This window comes from Oncorhynchus mykiss, chromosome 27 (assembly GCF_013265735.2).
Source record: "Oncorhynchus mykiss isolate Arlee chromosome 27, USDA_OmykA_1.1, whole genome shotgun sequence".
Taxonomy (NCBI): Eukaryota; Metazoa; Chordata; class Actinopteri; order Salmoniformes; family Salmonidae; genus Oncorhynchus; species Oncorhynchus mykiss.
Genome location: NC_048591.1, coordinates 2,395,954 through 2,416,252, shown reverse-complemented (window position 1 = coordinate 2,416,252; position 20,299 = coordinate 2,395,954). Strand labels below are relative to the sequence as shown.

At 40.9% G+C, this 20,299-nt stretch overlaps 1 protein-coding gene across 2 annotated transcripts in view; it reads left to right on the top strand.

Annotated features, from left to right (window-relative positions):
• The first annotated feature begins 10,034 nt into the window (after positions 1-10,034).
• LOC110507325 (beta-1,3-glucosyltransferase) overlaps positions 10,035-20,299 on the top strand; it is a 180,508-nt gene continuing 170,243 nt past the window's right edge. The window contains exon 1 of one of the 2 annotated variants that reach the window (XM_036965104.1): positions 10,035-10,212. In XM_036965104.1, the coding sequence (XP_036820999.1) occupies positions 10,149-10,212 (64 nt within the window). In that variant the 5' untranslated portion in view covers positions 10,035-10,148. The remainder of the gene's footprint in view (positions 10,213-20,299) is intronic. The other variant, XM_021587245.2, reaches the window with a different exon arrangement.

The window sequence follows — 20,299 nt, the reverse complement described above, 5'->3', positions numbered from 1 at the left end:
ATGCTTTTGTATCTGTTATTAACTCAGATGTTAGAGATGGATGTCCTTTTTGTAATATAAGAGAAACCATTTTTCACTGTTTTATGGAGTGTGAGAGGATAAAACCTCTATTGGAAATGCTGGAATCTTTGTTTAAAGCTGTAGGGGAGGTTTTCAATAACACTGTTTTTATTTTGGGGTTTCAATATAGTAAACAACAGAAAAGAAAATGTCAAATGTTAAATTTTATTTTGGGACAAGCTAAGATGTCAATTTTTCTGAGTAGGAAACATAAGATAGAAACGGGATATGGGCAGGATGTAAGATGTGTTTTTAAAGGTTTAGTGAAAGCAAGAATAAAAGTAGATTTTGAGTTCTTTTCAGCTGTAAAAGATCTCCTATTATTTGAGGAGAAGTGGGCCTACGAAGGAGCGCTTTGTTTTGTAGAGGAGGGGAAATTATTTTTTGCTGCTGAAATAAGTTGAATGTATGTTATGTATTTATTTTTGTTTAGGAATTACATGTTGTTTCATTTCTGAAAAGGCAGTGTGTCTTTTTATGTTAACACTTGAGTAAAAAATAAAGGTTTTATAAAAACTCAAACTCTCTCTCTCTCTCTCTCTCTCTCTCTCTCTCTCTCTCTAAATAAAATAGTTTTCTATTTGTCACACTGTAAATGTTCCATTGTATTTTTAACAACCCTGATAACGATGTCTGGACTCAGCTATGTTGTTGTTGTCTGTCCCATCATTCCTTTGTTCTGTGAACGTCAGAACAATGCCCAGATCCAAGAACTATTCATGAAGATCGATTATTCTGGCCAGGGGAGGATTGAATGGGTGAGATGATAAGATCAATGTCCTTTACCCAGGTCACAAAATTTCTTTCTTTCTTTCTCTTTCTCTCTTTCTTTCTTTCTTTCTTTCTCGGAGGACCTGAGCCCTAAGACCATGCTGACCATGATGACTCCTTGCTGTCCACCTTGGTTGTGCTGCTGCTCCAGTTTCAACTGCTCTGCCTGTGGCTATGGAACCCTGACCAGTTCACCGGACTTGCTACCTGTCTAAGACCTGCTGTTTTCAACTCTCTAGAGACAGCAGGAATGGGAGAGAAACTGAATGATCGGCTATGAAAAGCCAACTGACATTTACTCCTGAGGTGCTGACCTGTTGCACCCTCTACAACCACTGTGATTATTATTATTTGACCATGCTGGTCATCTATGAACATTTGAACATCTTGGCCATGTTCTGTTATAATCTCCACCTGGCACAGCCAGAAGAGGAATGGCCACCCCTCATAGCCTGGTTCCTCTCTAGGTTTCTCCCTAGGTTCTGGCCTTTCTCTGGAGTTTTTCCTAGCCACCGTGCTTCTACACCTGCATTGCTTGCTGTTTTGGGTTTTAGGCTGGGTTTCTCTACAGCACTTTGTGACATCAGCTGATGTAAGAAGGGCTTTAGAAATACATTTGATTGATTGATTGATTTGTACCAAATACAAAGCTCTTAGTTTTAAAGATGTTCAGGACCATTTTATTACTGGCCACCCATTTCAAAACAGACTGCAACTCTTTGTTAAGTGTTTCAGTGACTTCATTAGCTGTGGTTGCTGATGCATATATGGTTGAATCATCAGCATACATGGACACACATGCTTTGTTTAATGCCAGTGGCAGGTCATTGGTAAAAATAGAAAAGAGTAGAGGGCCTAGAGCGCTACCCTGCGGTACACCACACTTTACATGTTTGACGTTAGAGACGTTTCCATTAAAGAAAACCCTTTGAGTTCTATTAGATAGATTACCATATCGTGGATTCAGAGCTGAGGTTGAAAAGCCATAGCACTTAAGTTTTTTCAACAACAGGTGGTCAATTATATAAAAAATTATATCAAAGGCTGCACTGAATCAAAGGCAGCTCCCACAATCTTCTTACTATCAATTTATTTCAACAAATCATCAGTCATTTGTGTCAGTGCAGGACATGTTGAGTGCCCTTCTCTATAAGCATGCTGAAAGTCTGTTGCTAATTTGTTTATAGAGAAATAGCATTGTATTTGGTCAAACACAATTTTTTCTAACAGTTTGCTAAGAGCTGGCAGCAAGTTTATAGGTCTGCTGTTAGAACCAGTAAAGGCCGCTTTACCACTCTTGGGTACTTTGTCCTCAGGCCTGGAGGGAAGCCAAAGACTTTTCTCTCGGCTCAGATTAAAAATATGACAGATAGGAGTGGCTATAGAGTCAGCTACCATCCTCAGTAGCTTTCCATCTCAGTTGTCAATGCCAGGAGGTTTGTCATTATTGATCGTTAACAATAATATTTCCACCTCTCCCACACTAACTTTACAAAATTCTAACTAGCACTGCTTTTCTTTCATTATTTGTTTTTTTATGCATGAATATAATTGCTCACTGTTTGTCGTGGGAATTTCCTGCCAATGAAATGATCATAAAAATAATTGCCATAATGTCACGAATCCCGCCGAAGATGGTGCCTCTTCCTGTTCGGGCGGCGCTCGGCGGTCGTCGTCGCCGGCCTACTAGCTGCCCCCGATCCCCTTTTCTGTTTCATTTAGTTGTGTCTGATTAGTTGCACCTGTTTTGTGTTTAGTTTGTGATTGTGGGCTATTTAAACCCAGTAAGCCTGCAGGCTTTTGTGTGGGCTTGTTTCTCTGTTCGTTTTGTGGATGTGATATTTTCTGTATTTCTCCGGACTGTTTGTGTCCTGATGTTGGGCCAGTCATTGTATTCGCCTGGTGTTTTGGCGTGACCTACTTTTCTCCGGAATAAATACAGTTGTCCTTTACCCTCTGCTCTCTGCGCCTGACTCCGCACCCACTACTCCTAGAAGTCGTAACACATAATCAAATGGTTTTGTGATGAATAAGCCATCTGATTCGATGAAAGATGGAGTTGAATTTGTCTTTCTGCCCATAATTTAATTTAAAGTACTCCAAAGTTTTTTTTCCATAATTCTTTATGTCATTGATCTTGGCTTCATAGTAAAGTTTCTTCTTCTTTTTGTTGAGTTTAGTCACAATATTTCTCAATTTGCAGTAAGTCAGCCAGACAGATGTCCAGACAGACTTATTAGCCACTCCTTTTGCCCCATCTCTTTCAGCCATACAGTTTTTCAATTCCTCATCAACCCATGGAGCATTAACAGTTCTAACAGTCAGTTTCTTAACAGGTGCATGTTGATCAATAATTGGAAGGAGCAATTTCATAAATTCATCAAGTGCAGCGTCTGGATGCTCCTCATTAATCACATCAGACCAACAAATATTTTTAACATCCACATAAGAGTCACAGTTAAATATTTTGTATGATCTCTTTGGCAATATTTTAGGCCCAGCTGTTGGAACTTTGTATTTTCTGGATATGGCCACTATATTGTGATCACTGCATCCAATGGGTACGGATACAGCTTTAGAACAAAGTTCTACAGCATTAGTAAAGACGTGATCGATACATGTGGATGATCTTGTTCCTGTAGTGTTTGTCAACACCCTGGTAGGTTGATTCATGAACTGAACCAGATTACGTGCGCTGGTTACAGTGAGATGCTTCCTCTTGAGCGGACAGCTTGTTGAAAACCAGTCAATATTCAGGTCCCCAAGAAAGCAGACCTCTCTGTTTACATCACATATACTATCAAGCATTTCACACATATTATTTAGATACTGACTGTTAGCACTTGGTGGCCTATAGCAACAACCCAAAAGAAAAGGCTTTAGATGTGCCAAGTGAACCTGCAACCGCAACACTTCAATAACACTTGACATAAGGTCTTCTCTAAGAATTACAGGGATATGGCTCTGAATATATACAGCATCCCCCCCCCCCCCCCCCCCCCCCATAAGCATTTCTGTCTCTTCTATAAATGTTATATCCTTGCATTGGTACTGATGTATCATCAAATGAATTATCTAAGTGAGTCTCAAAAATGGCTAATATTGTATATGACTGTTATCTGATGTTACATATTAATATGGGCAATTTTCAGCCCTTTCCTGTGTAGCTTATCAGAGATAGACATAATATTGAAAAGAGCAGACAAAGCAAGAGAAAGAAACATACATTCAGCAGTCCATTAATCAATTGGTGTGTGTGTGTGCTGCAGGGTTGAGGCTACGAACCGATAGGCTTGGCTCTCTCATCCCTTCCGGGGTTCTGGAAGGGAGGGTGGACAATGAACCTGTCGTAGCGGATGTAAGCAATTTCTCCACACGCTCTGGCAGCTTTCATGGCTGGGATCAGTTCTTTCCTTTTCTGGTGCACAGAGGGAGAGCGTTGTAGGCGTCTCTGTATGTGGAGTAAAGGTAGTCTAGATTTTTTTTCTCTCCTCTGGTTGCACATGTAACATGCTGGTAGATATGAGGTAAAACGGATTTAAGTTTAAAGTCCCCGGCCACTAGGAGCGCTGCCTCTGGATGAGCATTTTCTTGCTTTTACAGCTTGATGAGGGCAGTCTTACTGCCAGCATCAATTTATGGTGGTAAACAGACAGCTATGAAAAATATAGATGAAAACTCTCTTGGTAAATAGCATGGTCTACAGCTTATCATGAGATAATCTACCTCAGGCGAGCAAAACCTTGAGACTTCCTTAATATTAGATTTTGTGCACCAGCTGTTATTTACAAACAGACACAGACTGCCACCCCTTGTCTTACCAGATATATCCTTACCAATATCCTGTTGGTAGGATAGTCTTGATAGTAGCTCATCCATTTTATTAGCCAATGATTGTGTAACGAGTGCGCTGAGAGTCGGGAAGCAAGTTCAGGGAGTGACTGTTTTAATATATAAAAGAAACAATGATAATTCCCTTAGGTGAGGTGTTATTCTGTAATGAGTGAGCTGAGAGTCAGGAAGCAAGTTCGGGGAGTGTGTTTTAAGAAATAAAAGAAACAATGAACACAAACAACGCACCGACATGAAAACAGAGTCAATGACACCTGAGGAAAGAACCAAGGAGAGTGACAGATATAGGGAAGATAATCAAGGAGGTGATGGAGTCCAGGTGAGTGTCATGAGGCACAGGTGTGCAAGACGATGGTGACAGGTGTGCGGGATAATCAGCAGCCTGATGACCTAGAGGCCGGAGAGGGAGTATACGTGACAGATTGCACTTTGGCTAATAGGATTGATGGTAGAGGTGGATTACCCACTCGCCGTCGGATACTTACAAGGCACACTGACCTACGTCCCCGATATCTCTGTCTCTTCTTCATGTGAATGACGGGGATTTGGGCCTTGTCTGGTGTCTGAAGTAAATCCTTTGCATCCGACTCGTTAAAGAAAAGATCTTTGTCCAGTACGAGGTGAGTAATCACTGTGCTGATATCCAGAAGCTATTTTCAGGTGCCAGAAACATTACGTACAAAATAAGTTACAAATAACGCAAAAAACCACACACAATAGCACAAAACAGCAGCCATCAACTCTGGCACCATCTCATATAAAAATGGAATCTCTCCACACCATGGCAAAATGGCTTCTGCTAAGGCGTGGGAACCTGACCAGCCGTCTGAGGCCTGGGAGCCTGACAAACCTGCAGAGGAGTGGGAGCCTGACGAGCCGGCCGAGGCGTGGGAGCCTGACGAGCCTGCCGAAGGCGTAGGAGCCTGCCGAGCCAAACGAGTCTTGTGAACCTGACAAACCAGCTGAGGCATCCTCGGTAGACTCGGCAACGGACGCTTGACGGGGCAACCAGGTCTTGTAAACCTATCGAGCCACCTGATGCGTGTGAGCCATACACGCCGCCTGAGGCGTGGGAGCCTGACGAGACAGCTGAGGTGTGGGAGTCTGCCGAGCCGGCTGAGGCATTGGAGCCTGCCGAGCCAACTGAGGCATCCCTGGTTGCTCCGGTAGCGGCACCCGGATCCGACATCACCTACACTCACAAAAACCTCCCTGATGCTCCCCCTTGGTGAGGCATTATTCTGTAACATGTACGCTGGGAGTCGGGAAGCAAGTTCAGGGAGTGACTTTAAATAATAAATATCACAAGGAACAAAACATGAAACACGAGTAGCGTACAGACGGACAACGAACAACGGAACAGCAACAATAATGCCAAAGGAAAGAACCAAAGGGAGTGGTTGAGGTGATTGAGTCCAGGTGAGTCTGATGAGGGGCTGATGCACGTAACGATGGTGAAAGGTGTGTGTAATTGTAAGCACTCTAATGACCTCGAGAGCCGGAGAGGAAGAATACATGACAGTATTGCAAAATGAGTAGAAATGTATGAAATGTTTCATAAAATTGCAACCTTTTCTCTCCGCCCCATAGCAAAATATGTAGAAATGCAAGAACTGAACTTTAAGAGGGGGGCCACTAAAATGTTTTGCAGCGAGGTGGTGGGCCCCCCAACCAAATCTCGCTTAGGGACCCCAAAAGGCTAGACCCGGCCCTGTTAGTAATGATGAACAATCAGATTTTTATTTTTTAGAAAAAGTCAAGGGGCGTGAATACTTTCTGAAGGCACTGTATGTTTTGGATTCCAATTCTAGCACACATGATTCAACTAATCAGTAAGCCCTTATGTGAAATGGCTGGGGAGCACCGAAATCCGTTTTGAGAAACACTAACTGTATCATCAAATATGCGGTGTAGTACATGTAATTATGTTGTCTTAAAAGAGAGGGTGTCACACCAACTAGAAACAGTATACCTGACATTGGCGTCTGCCTCTTCTGCGTTGAATGTAGTGCTGACTTCCCTTTTGAAGAACTTGCTGATCTGTGTTTTCATGGAGGGGATTTACGTGTGTGGTTCCTCCGAAGATGTCTTCGAGCTGCAACTGGGCCTTCTCCATCACTGCCACCAGAGGAACACACACGCTCAGGATACAGCTCCTCGAACTTTGCCCTGTTCATCAGCCAATAACGCAGAGTCATTCCAAAAAGGGTCAGGACCCTGGGTCATGTTCAGTAGGGCACACTGTAACAAAACATTTTAAAACCGACTATTTATTTGAACTATGTCACTCCATTTCAGTCCCTTTTCTCCCATTTTGTGCCTACTAATAATGACCTCATGGTGAGTTTTAGAGACTGTGTTGCCATGGCCACACCTGTTCATCAAGTCTTGACTGTGGAGACACAGTGTGGACATGTTCATTTGGCACAAAACAGGTGAAAATGTTTTGCTACAGAGTGAAATTTGGTGAAATGACCTTAAATAATACTTTATTAACTTAAATTTAAAAAAGTATCCTTTTCACTTTCTGTTTCAAAACACTATCTAGTTCATCTTCCCACAGACATCCACATCATCCATAAATCACTCCATGTTTCGAAGGAAGTCTGTTGAAATGCTGCTCATCAACAGTGTTGGGAGGTAGTGAGCTACATGTAGTTCAACTGGTTATTGAACTACATTTTGCAGTAGTTTGGTGGTAGTTAAACTTGATTCAAATCTTGGTAGTGTGAACTCTGCACAGAAATGCTCTTCCAGCAACCAGTCAGTCTCTGCCTCCCAGGTAAGGGGCAAAAGCTGTGGATAAAAATACAGTCAGTGTTATAATGCTTAACAGAAATTAACACACATGTTTTCCTTGAAAGGGAAGTTCAGTATTTTACAACTTAATGTTAGATCGGTCCTCACCCTGAAAGTTGTTTATAGACCAGGAGAAACTGTAATCCATGGTTCGGTTTTCTTTAATAGGTCAATACAAACTTCAGCTAACTTTGGCCAGCAGCAAACCACCCTGCGGTCCCTGGATGGGACACCAGATGCACTTGGACGTGGTGTTGGAGGGCCAGTAGGTGGCACTCTTTCTTCTGATCTAAAATAAATATTCCAATGCCCCAGGGCAGTGATTAGGGACATTGCCCTGTGTAATGCTGTCTTTTGGATGGGATGTTAAACAGGTGTCCTGACTCTCTGTGGTCAATTAAAGATTCCATGGCACTTACAGTATCATAAGAGTAGGGGTGTTAACTCTTGTGTTCTGGCTAAATTACCAATCTGGCCCTCATACTGTCATGATCAGCTAATCATCCCAGCCTCCAGTTGGCTCATTCATCCCTGTAACTATTCCCCAGGTTGTTGATGTAAATGAAACTATGTTCTCAGTCAATTTACCTGGTAAAATAAGGGTAAAATAAAAAATTTGCCACCATTATTTAAAAATATATATAAGTGTGGGAGGTATGCGGTACCTGTAAAAAAAAAGGGCAAATCAACACAATTATTTGGTTTTACGTAAAAAAAATTAAACTGGTACCGCATGCCATCATCACTTCCATTGATTTTACATCAGATTTTATGTTATATAGTGTGTACAGATAGGCTAGCACAGTTAGGAGTTTAAGTTAGACATATTAGCATACCTTACCTGGCTAAAGCCATGTTTCACTTGACTTGTCCATACCTTTAACTTGCCCTGCTGAATGCACAGGCAGACAGTTGGAGAGCTGAATGTCCCACGTCAACAAAGACCACTATCTTGGATTTTACATTGGCTGATGAGAGGTCCTCTTTGTACAGTATATGCCATAATTCAAAGCAACTAGAGGGAGACAGAAGACAGAGGAATATTAATGGTTCCTTGTACAGTATAACTAATTGAGCACTTTGCCAGAGGAGAAGGATCAATTTCCCATGATACCTGCTGTGGTGTCATTGATCAGTCGGAGGCAGTTGAGACCGGCATTAAACGTGCAGAAATAAATATATTTCACTGTGTTAATAATTTCAATATGTTTTGTCCCATTACAAACAACACGAAAATAGGTGATTGGTTAAAGCATTCTATAGTACAATCACTTTCAAGGCCTCTAAAGAATATATAGACGAGTTCACAGCATGTAACCTTCATTATCATTGGGACCTGAACAATTCATCTAGATCAGGGCTATTCAATACGGTCCTCGAGGGCCAAAACACATCTGGTTTTCATTCTTGTCTTCTAATCAGTGACTGATTTAGACCTGTGTTTGTGTGTCCAGCAGAGAACCACATTGTAAATGTGTCAATAGCCAAAATTATTACCAGATTTGTGTCTGCTACCCACAAGTATGTTTTTGGATCTAAATGATACAACAGCACTGTAGGGAGGAAAGTAATGCAGATAGTAACTCAAAAACATGTCGACTGCAGCTGAAATCTCCTCCATTTTTTAAAAATACTTTCTGTTAATTTTTGGAGGGGTGAGTACTAGGCCTAAACACAACATCCAATAAACAATGAACTAATTACAAAAGTCCTGATAGTCTCATTCCAACAGTATTAGGAAATCTCATTACAGTTAACATCTCATGCGTAAAAAGCAGGGAGAAAGAAAACAGGGACCATATTTCAGAGTTGGGTTGTGTGAGGCTACGCTTTAAATACAATTTCATGACGACTAAGTTTCTCATAAGTGTTTTTTAAAGACCTCATCATTGGCAGTGTATAAGATAAAGCAAAAATAATCATAGTAATGGTTGCACAAAAAAACTGTGCAAACCAAGCTCCCAAATATTGAAATGAGCCCCTCCTATAGCTGGTCTTGGTGAGTCTGGCCTGTGTTGGCTAGCCTGTGTTGGGGTGGTGTAGTCCTGTGTGGCTCAGACGTAATGACTGTAGCTACCGAAATCTATTGTATAGAGTGTTATAATAAAATAGGCCTAATTTTATTTTACCTTTATTTAACCAGGCAAGTCAGTTAAGAACAAATTCTTATTTTCAATGACGGCCTGGGAACAGTGGGTTAACTGCCTGTTCAGGGGCAGAACGACAGATTTGTACCTTGTCAGCTCGGGGGTTTGAACTCACAACCTTCCGGTTACTAGTCCAACGCTCTAACCACTAGGCTACCCTGCCGCCCCTAATGAAGCAAGTGTGTTTAGCCTACGTTGCAAAGCTATTTGTGCAGGCTGGTTAAATATAGACGAATAAAGATAGGATAACTGCAAAATGCTGTGTGAATTATTTTTTATTTGATAAGTACAATTGTGCCAACCAGGAAAGACACGGGGTGTGTTATTGTAGCCTAGTAAGCACGACTTTTAACAGTGCAGCATTTGGCCACAAGAGCGCGCCTGAGCCACATTAGTGGCGGTGAACACGCCAAAATCTCCTTTCTCTTGTCCTAAAAATTGTGCACAAAAAAAGCATTCCATTCCAAACACTGTCAAAGCCACACCGGAGGCTGTCAGCATCTCTCTCTGTCTCGCACGATGATCCCTGAAAAGCCAGATGTCGTACACACCGTTGCTTTTTATTTACTTTTTCTGTCGTTCGGTAAGTATTGGTTGATTTACCGTTCTATTTGAAGTTATGCGCATTTTACTCGTGCTTTATGTGGCTGCTTTAAGCAGGGAGTAGAGCAAGCTAAGAATATGGGTTGTTGGGAATCCGTGTTGCACATTGGAAGAGTTAACTTTAGCTAGCCTAGAGATGACTGGACATTGCAAAGATTTGCATCTGGTTAGAAACTCCTAATTGGATTGGCTGCACATTCGTTCACGACCGTTTGTTACATTGTGTCTTTAGTTCTTTGTGAATTGCCTAAACGCATGTTTTTACTAGGATATAACCTAGACTCTGTGGAAGCTAGCGACTGTATTTTGAGTATAGTTTAAACTTCTTGACCAGTGGCATATTCATTACGCCGAATATGTTTCAAAACGTTTATTAAACGGGACCAAAGGAAACGGGGACTGACCGAATGATTTGTCCAATAGAAACTTTCGTTTTGGCTCTGTTTCCGCTTGGTTCTTATACGGTAAACGGTTTCCGTAATGAATATGCCCCAGTGTTTTGCAGGCTGCTGCACGCGCAGCTCGTGGGTGTGAGAGTTGTAGCCTTCGTTCTCTGAGAAATACTTTTACAATTGTATCCCGTTGTATTCTTTGATAACTTCACCCAATAATTCAACGCGATGCATGCATGTGCGACGAATTGCTGACAGCAGCCCAGTGGCTAACTTTAAAATAGCGCGCTATTGCATTAATTCAGGTAACAGATTAACAATACCTAAAGACTGCAGCCAGGCATAATGCATTATGATGTGGTTATGCATCGTAAGACTTGTCATACGAATGTATGACCCATAAGGTCTCCCGAGTGGCGCAGCGGTCTAAGGCACTGCATCTCACATGCTGACCAGACCGGACAAGGCATCGCAAAATAAATGGAGAAATCTGTTATTCAATTATTGCACCCACACTGCTGGCGTGTCCTGCCTCTCCCATCTCCTCATTGTTTTATAGAAGCGGGTACCCACGTGCCATCTCCTCATTGGTTATGCCCACGTGGGTGATTGAAAGACAAACTGTTTTGCCGGTAGTCGTGGTAATACTTTGAAAGTTTAGATGCCAATCACCGTATAAGTTCAAAGATGAAAAAGCCTGGAAGGAGGAGAGATGACAAGAAACGATTCGGTTGGCCGTTTTATGTGTGGATTAATTGTCGGAGTAGAGGACCTTGTGCATTTCAGGTAAAGTAACAACTCAATGTTTATATCCCAGGACAAATTAGCTAGCAACAGCAAGCTAGCTAAATAGGACAAATAAAAAAAAAAATGTTTATGCTTTTCGACCTGTCCCTAAATTAATGTAATTGGTTTTGATATTTTAACCTGTGTGTCGTGATCACGTTTGGTGTAGGGGGACAAAATCAATTTATGCACAATAGCGCACGCGAGCAGCCGGTTTGGGTTCCGTGTCAGTGCTCGAGGCATCACTACAGACAATAATGGTTTGAATCCAGGCTGTTTCACAACCGGCCGTGATTGGGAGTCCCATAGGGCGGTTCACAATTGGCCCAGCGTTGTTAGGGTTTGGCCGGGGTAGGATGCAATTGTAAATAAGAATTTGTTCTTAACTGACTTGCCTAGTTAAATAAAGGTTACATTTTTTAAGTATTAATAATTATCAATTTCAATGGTCCTGACTAAATGTTAAATAAGAACTTATAAAGTATGGAAAATAATGTTTTTCTCTCTGTTATTCAGCAAACCGGGGTTCAAATTAGAGGTCGACCGATTATGATTTTTCAACGCCGATACCGATTTATTGGAGGACCAAAAAAAGCCAGTCCAATTAATTGGCCGATTTAAAAAAAAAAAAAAAATAAAAAAAAAAAAATTGTAATTTTTTATTTTTTTTATTTTAGTTTTTTTTATAAATATGTATGTGTAATAATGACAATTACAACAATACTGAATGAACACTTTTATTTTAACTTAATATAATGCATGAATAAAATCTATTTAGTCTCAAGTAAATAATGAAACATGTTCAATTTGGTTTAAATAATGCAAAGACACAGTGTTGGAGAAGAAAGTAAAAGTGCAATATGTGCCATGTAAAAAAGCTAATGTTTAAGTTCCTTGCTCAGAACATGAGAACATATGAAAGCTGGTGGTTCCTTTTAACATGAATCTTCAATATTCCCAATTAAGAAGTTTTAGGTTGTAGTTATTATAGGAGTTATAGGACTATTTCTCCCTATACCATTTGTATTTCATATACCGTTGACTATTGGATGTTCTTATAGGCACTATAGTATTGCCAGTCCAATCTCAGGATTTGATAGGTGTGAAGTCATAAACAGCTCAATGCTTGAAGCACAGCGAGGAGCTGCTGGCAAACACAGGAAAGTGCTATTTGAATGAATGCTTACGAGCATGCTGCTGCCTACCACCGCTCAGACTGCTCTATCAAATATCAAGTCATAGACTTAATTATAATATAATAAACACACAGAAATACGAGCCATAGGTCATTAATATGGTCAAATCCGGAAACTATAATTTCGAAAACAAAATGTTTATTATTTCAGTGAAATACGGAACCTTTCCGTATTTTATCTAACGGGTGGCATCCCTAAGTCTAAATATTGCTGTTACATTGCACAACCTTCCAATGTTATGTCATAATTATGTAAAATTCTGGCAAATTAATTGCGGTCTTTGTTAGGAAGAAATGGTCTTCACACAGTTCGCAACAAGCCAGGCCGCCCAATCTGCTGCATATACCCTGACTCTGCTTTCACAGAACGCAAGAGAAGTGACACATTTTCCCTAGTTAAAATAAATTCATGTTAGCAGGCAATATTAACGAAATATGCAGGTTTACAAAAAAAAAAAAAAAAGTCCTTGTGTATTGATTTTAAGAAAGGCATTGATGTTTATGGTCAGGCACACATTGGTGCAACGACAGTGATTTTTTTCGCGAATGCGCTTGTTAAATCATCACCCGTTTGACGAGTAGGCTGTGATTCGATGATAAATTAACATGCACCGCATTGATTATATGGAACGCATATAAGTTAGATAACTACACATGGTTGATGATATTAATAGTTTAACTAGTGATTATGTTAAGATTTATTGTTTTTTATAAGAGAAGTTTAATGCTAGCTAGCAACTTACCTTGACTCCCTGCTGCACTCGTGTAACAATTGGTCAGCCTGCCACTCAGTCTCCTCGTGGAGTGCAATGTAATCGGCCATAATCGGTGTCCAAAAATGCCGATTACTGATTGTTATGAAGATGTGAAATCAGCTCCAATTAATCGGCCATGCCGATTAATCGGTCGACCTCTAGCTCAAAGACTATTTGAGTTCTTTAAAATACACTACATGACCAAAAGTATGAGGACACCTGCTCATCCAACATCTCATTTGAAAATCATGGGCGTTAATATTGAGTTGGCTCCCCCTTTGCTGCTATAACAGCTTCCACTCTTCTGGGAAGGCTTTCCACTAGATGTTGGAACATTGCTGCGTGGTCTTGCTTCCATTTAGCCACAAGAGCATTAGAAAGGTCGGCACTGATGTTGGTGATTAGGCCTGGCTCGCAGTCGGCGTTCCAATTCATCCCAAAGGTGTTCGATGGGGTTGAGGTCAGGGCTCTGTGCAGGCCAGTCAAGTTCTTCCACACCGATCTCGAGAAATGATTTCTGTATGGACCTCGCTTTGTGCACGGGTGCATTGTCATGCTGAAACAGGAAATGGCCTTCCCCAAACTGTTGCCATAAAGTTGGAAGCACAGAATTGTCAATAATGTCATTGTGTGCTGTAGCGTTAAGATTTCCCTTCACTAAAATTAAGGGGATTAGCCCGAACCATGAAAAACAGCCCCAGACCATTATTGCTTCTCCACCAAACTTTACAGTTTGGAACTAGGTAGTTGGTGTTGCAACCGAGGACAGATGATTTTTATGTGTTTCAGTACTTGGCGGTCTCGTTCTGTGAGGTTGTGTGGCCTACCACTTCGCAGCTGCGCTGCTGTTGCTCCTAGACTTTTCCACTTCACAATAACAGCACTTAGACTGGACCAGGGCAGCTCTAGCAGGGCAGAAATTTGACTAACTGACTTGTTGGAAAGGTGGCATGCTATGAAAGTGCAATGTTGAAAGTCACTGAGCTCTTCAGTTAGGCCATTCTACTGCCAATGTTTGTCTATAGAGATTGCATGGCTGTCTACTCGATTTTATACATGTCAGCAACGGGTGTAGCTGAAATAGCCAAATCCACTCATTTGAAGATGTGTCCACATACTTTTGTATATCTAGTGTAATTTGAGGGGAGGTTTCCTGGACACAGATTAAGCATGGTCCTGGACTAAAAAGTCCTTTCAATGGAGATTCTCTATTGATCTTGATTTTTAGTCCAGGAATAGGCATAATCCATGTCCAGGAAACCGCCCTCGAGTGTTTGTCAGGTGGGCAGTGTTTTGCTCTTTTGGGACTTTTCTATTGGTTCCATTGGAACAGGCAGGCTCATTGGAAGATTCAGGCACAGCTAAAGCTTTTGAAATGATTTAAAGGCCCCCACCAGAGTGCAATGTGGCCCCTATTTCAGTGTAACTTCTGTCCTAGAGCGTAAATTGTCGTTTTTAGGTTCTACCTCTGAAGAATGACGCAGGCTGCTAATACATATTCACAAATTGGGCGTGGGAACGCTGTGGTGATTTCTATCTCCAAAAAAACTGAAACTTGACAAATGATCCAAAGGATGATTTATAATTTGCTGGTAAAAAAGTGGCGGTGCTAAAACACACCCCATACTTTAATTTGTTCCATGGCTCAGGCAGCCAAGTGTAGACTACTACACACACGCGACAAGCTGTTTGGCTTAGCCAAAGATGATCTATTATATTGCTCCGCTCAGTTGCGACTTGTGAAGATGGAAGTACTTTGCAGGTGTTTATGATTAATAAATAATGCCATGCTGGTGGGTGGCAACATTCAAATGAAACACAGCCCCGAAAAGAAAGGTAGACTGTAAAGTAGTTGCATGTCATATCATAGGGGAAACGCATGGCATTGGCATGAAAAAGATCAGAAGTTACCCCTTCGGATTTCCCACTTCAACCTCAATATATCATACTTTGACTAAAGCAATGACTTATTGACTTATCCTTGTGTAACATCATGGGTAGGCTAAGATATGGGCATGGAAAAAAAGTGAATTTCTGCTCTTGTGGGCGTTTAATCATATAGGATTTGGTCTGCTTTTCATTATTCACCATAGTGGTTACAGATTGTTGTTACTAACAGCCTCATGAACATTAATGTAATTGTTGAATGGCATAAGTGAGTGGAATAGATGTTACATGAATTCATCTGTAATACCAAAGGTTTATAGACTAGCCTATTGTATGGGCAACCAACTCGCTGGCCTTGTCTTTAGTGTCCATCCTGAGATTGAAAGATTGGGAGTTCGATCCCTGGCCGAGTCATACCAAAGACTGTAAAAAATGGGACCCGATGCGTCTCTGCTTGGTACTCAGCAGATAGATTGGCCGAGGTAAGGTCCTGCGATAGACTAGCATCCTGTCCAGGGGATATACTTGTACATCAAGCTGCCTCACGCTACAGAAACAGTATATGGTTCCTGCTCCTATGAGCTGTTCCGTCTCCTACCTGCTTCTATTGTATGGACAGATCATTGCCTTGCTGTGGTTCAAGCAGATCTGTGGATGCATAGCCTGGCTGACCGGACTCACGTGGTACACTGGTCTGGACAAGAGTCCATTTTTTGGCGCAATATTCACACAGAAATTGGCTTGAGCTTTGATTGGTTCAACAATAAATAAAACCTGGGGGGGGGTGGAGAACTCTCCTTGTTTGGATTTGAAAACCCAACAGTTGTATTGGAAGGGGGCAGCACTCGGTGTGTGTAGTTGTCCATGTGGGTGTTTAATTAAGTGAAAGGGGAACTAATCGACACTTCACTCTATTGTTTTGTTAACTGCTGTGTCTCAAGCCACTATCATCCAGGGTCCAATTTATATGAATAGAAAACCCTGAAAGTTGTAAAACATTCAACCAAACAATGCATGTACCGTGGGACTATATTATGGCTGAAGGTTTTAGCCCTGAAACCTTGAGTGCTAAAGGCCTGTTTGTGGTTGGTGCTCAGAAATCAGCTCTCATCATGTTGGTGACTGTTGAGAGCAATCATGTCATATAGGTTACTGTATAATGCATGTTTATATACAGTACAATATGATGCGTATCAGGGTAAGGGTCAATTACAATATCAATTCAGGCAGTAAATTGAAATGCATTTCATGAATTGAGAATGGACAATTATTTTCTATGAGAATTTGTCAATTCAGGAATTCAATTACTTTAACCGCTGAATTGATTGATTTGAAAATCACGAACTCCAACCCCGATGCACAGAATTAGACTAGAGTAACAATAGAGTAAAATATTTCCCTATGATAGGAGTCAGGGTGAAAGAGGAAGATAGTTTAATCAGAGGAGCAACTGGATATGTTCGACCCTTAATTTCTGGTGATACCGTCAGTGTTTTGCCATAAAAGCTCATGGCTCTTTCCTCCATCCTAGTATAGAACCCAGAGTAGTTCAAGGCTCATCTTCTTGACCAGCAGCATGATTCATTCTATATATTTACCTTGACGTGTGTGTGCGTGCGTGCGTGCTACCAACCACGAACGACATGACGGTCTCACAAAATCAATACATTTTCATGAAATAGGGCCTACCTTGTTGGTTTTTCCCTGACCTTAACACTAACACTGAATGTTCATATTCCTAGTCCTCTCACTGGGGGTTAAAGGTGAAAACAGTTCTAATAAGGTGGCATTCTTAAGGTTTGCTGTTGCACTGAGAAAGGAAAGGGCAACCAGCTGAACAAATGTTGTCGTCACAACCAGTAAGAGGAAATGGCTTTGAGGCACAGGAGGTCACGCATGCATGAAATGTGGTGACACATGAAAAGCTTTCAAACAAAGTTCCCCTCGCTCTCACATACTGACCACATTGCACACACCATCGCACGCAACTTGATTTTGTCCACCCACACCAGACGTGATCAGGACACGCAGGTTGAAATATCAAAACAAACCCGGAACCAATTATATTAATTTGGGGACAGGTCAAAAAGCATTAAACATTTATGGCAATTTAGCTAGCTAGCTTGCTGGTGCTAGCTAATTTGTTCTGGGATATAAACATTGGGTTGTTATTTTACCTGAAAGGCATAAGGTCCTCTACTCTGACAATTTATCCACAGATAAAACCATCAACCAAGTTCCTTTCTAGTAATCTCTCCTCCTTTCTTTAGGCTTCTTCTTCTTTGGACTTGATATGGCGGTTGGCAACCAACTGGAGAGTGGACCTCAGTTCACCTTTCAATCACCCACGTGGGTAAATGCTCCTAAAAACCAATGAGGAGATGGGAGAGGCAGGACTTGCAGTGCTTTGAGCGTCACAAATAGAACCAAGTTCTATTTGAGTTCCTGGCCTACGCAGACCAGCGCTATTCCCTTTGATATTTTAGCAATCTGTCTCATTGCAAGTGAATTGGGAAAGTGAAAACAGCAAGGCTAGCCTAATTATACTGCGGGTTGTGTAGTGAGGTCCTTTCGGCAGTAGCACTTGTGGCATGCAGGCAGCGCACGCCAAGCTGTCTTTTGCCTATCTTTCTCTAGGGACCTCCATGAAAGATAGCAAGTTGCGACAGATGTATCAGAATGGGGAGTGAACTTGGATGTGTTCCTACAGGAAGCTGCGATTCGAGCCAAATGTTGCATTTTTAATCCTAGTTGATAGGATTGAGAGCCTGGAAGACCAGATGAGAATGTTGCAGACAGTCTTTCTGGTGGAACCCAGATCGTTTGTGTTACTTACTCTGATTAATCCATCATTAAGTGGATTTTAGACCGCTTCCCATTTCTCAACTATTAATCAAGATTGGGATTTCGCTCTCCGAACTTTTGTAGTTTGTCTTTGGAATAATTTACATGCAACTGTAACACCCCTTCTCTCTAAGCCAGTGAACAGGCACAAGACAAGGTTTAGGTGAATTTGGCCTCCTCTCTGCTGAGGGAGATCTTATTAAAAACCCATATAAAAACCCTTATTTAAAAAAAAATATATTTTCGAGATCCTCTTAACAATCATATGAAATGGTCCGTACGATACGTTTTGATATCATTTTGCCATTTCATAATTTTGTTATTTGGCCATTCACGTCAGGTTTATGATAATTTCATAGTGGGTAAAGTGATACTTAAGGATTTTGGCAATGAAGCCCTTTACAGTATCTACTTCCACGAGTCAGATGAACTCATGGATACCATTTTTATGTCCCTGTAACCTGTACGGAGGTAGTTATGTGAGCCAATGCTATTTAGCGTTAGCGCAATGACGGAGTCTATGGTATCTGCTAGCAGTTACCATAGACCTCTAGTCTACGCACCAACGCTAGTTAGCAACTTCCTTCAAACTGCACACAGAGACACAAAAATGGTATCCACAAGTTCATTTGACTCTGGGGAAGTAGATAGAGGGCTTCAAAATGCTGAAGTATCCCTTTAAAGTCCTGGTCTGCCCACCCACTATATCTAACTATAAGAGGAGCTAATACAGTCATCACTATGGACATCATTCAGCTCTACTATGTCGGCTGTAATGAATTGCTCCCGCACAGTAGGAATTAAGTGTGTCAGTTGTATTGTAGCTACTGTGTGATTGAGCTGTACTGTGGTAGGTCTATAGAATTGTATGATAGTGAATTATAGGATCTCTATGGGTAGGTCTGTGTGTGTGTCACCCGTACTGGAGGACTGTGTGTTTGTGTTTCAGCCTTACTGTAGGACTGTGTGTGTCAGTGTATTTCAGCCATATGGTAGCACTGTGTGCTACATTGTTCCTTTAATCAGCTGTTCTGAAGGCCCCCCTCCAGTAAAACCATGTTCCTGTTCGGCCTGGTAATAACTAAAGCCAAACAAGTTTCTTGTGTGTGTCCGCACGGCAAGCATTTGTACATTCTCTATGCCAAAACAGTACAGAGTTACTGTAGTAACTCTCCTTTCTAGTCATCTTGAAACAGCTAGTTCTAGTCTTGAAGTCACTTAGGGGAAATTCAACGGTAATAGAATTACGCTTTGACTCAGATATTTCACTGTAAAATCAATGCCAAACAAAAATCATTGATTTCAAAGTTTAATAACCCATACAACTCTATGCACAAGGACTACTTTGAACAATTTACACAGTATATTTTACAATAACACATTTACTGGATGATCTGTGCAGATGCAAAGTTTGGTAACAGAATTATGGTAAAATCTCCCTCAGTTTTTTATGCGACCACGTTTTCAAAAAATCTGTTCCGAATTAATATTCAAAGATGTCTGCAGAAAGAATGAGGTGGTGTCAGCTATAGGGCTGTGACGGTCTTGGAATTGGAGGTTACAGTAATTGGCCAGGCCAATATACACGGTCAATGACATAACTGTTAAAGGTTGGCGTTTATTTCTGCAGCTTCTCTATTACCATTACACATCGTTATTATCAGTAGCATTTCATTATTTTTATTACCTTATTACCTCTAAATATTAGTCTCGTATACAAATTTAAGAAATGTCAGAAAGGAGAGGATTGTCACATTTTCATATTGACACAACTTAACACAGGCTATCGGCCTCAAAACAAACGTGCAATTTCGCTATTGCATTACACACTGGTTTCTTTCCCTTTTCATTTATTTTTCGTATTGTTTCTGATGTGTCCATTTTGTTTAAATGTGTGTTACTGTTGTCTTAGGCTTTTAAGACCCTATGTAAAAAATAACATAAAAAATAAATTCTGTTTGTACACTTGTTTACATGGATGCTTCTTAATAAAACGTATTTTAAACCAGCCATTACACTTTGTTATTATCATGCCATTTCATTATTATTATTCAGGTTATTAATAATAAATATTAATTTACAAATTAAGAAATTTCTGGTTGGACAGAATTTGTCACATTTTCGTATTGACACAGCATGACATAGTCAAAATAAAGATATATGCCCACCTTGTCCTTGTCTGTTAACTTTTCTGTATATAACATTTTT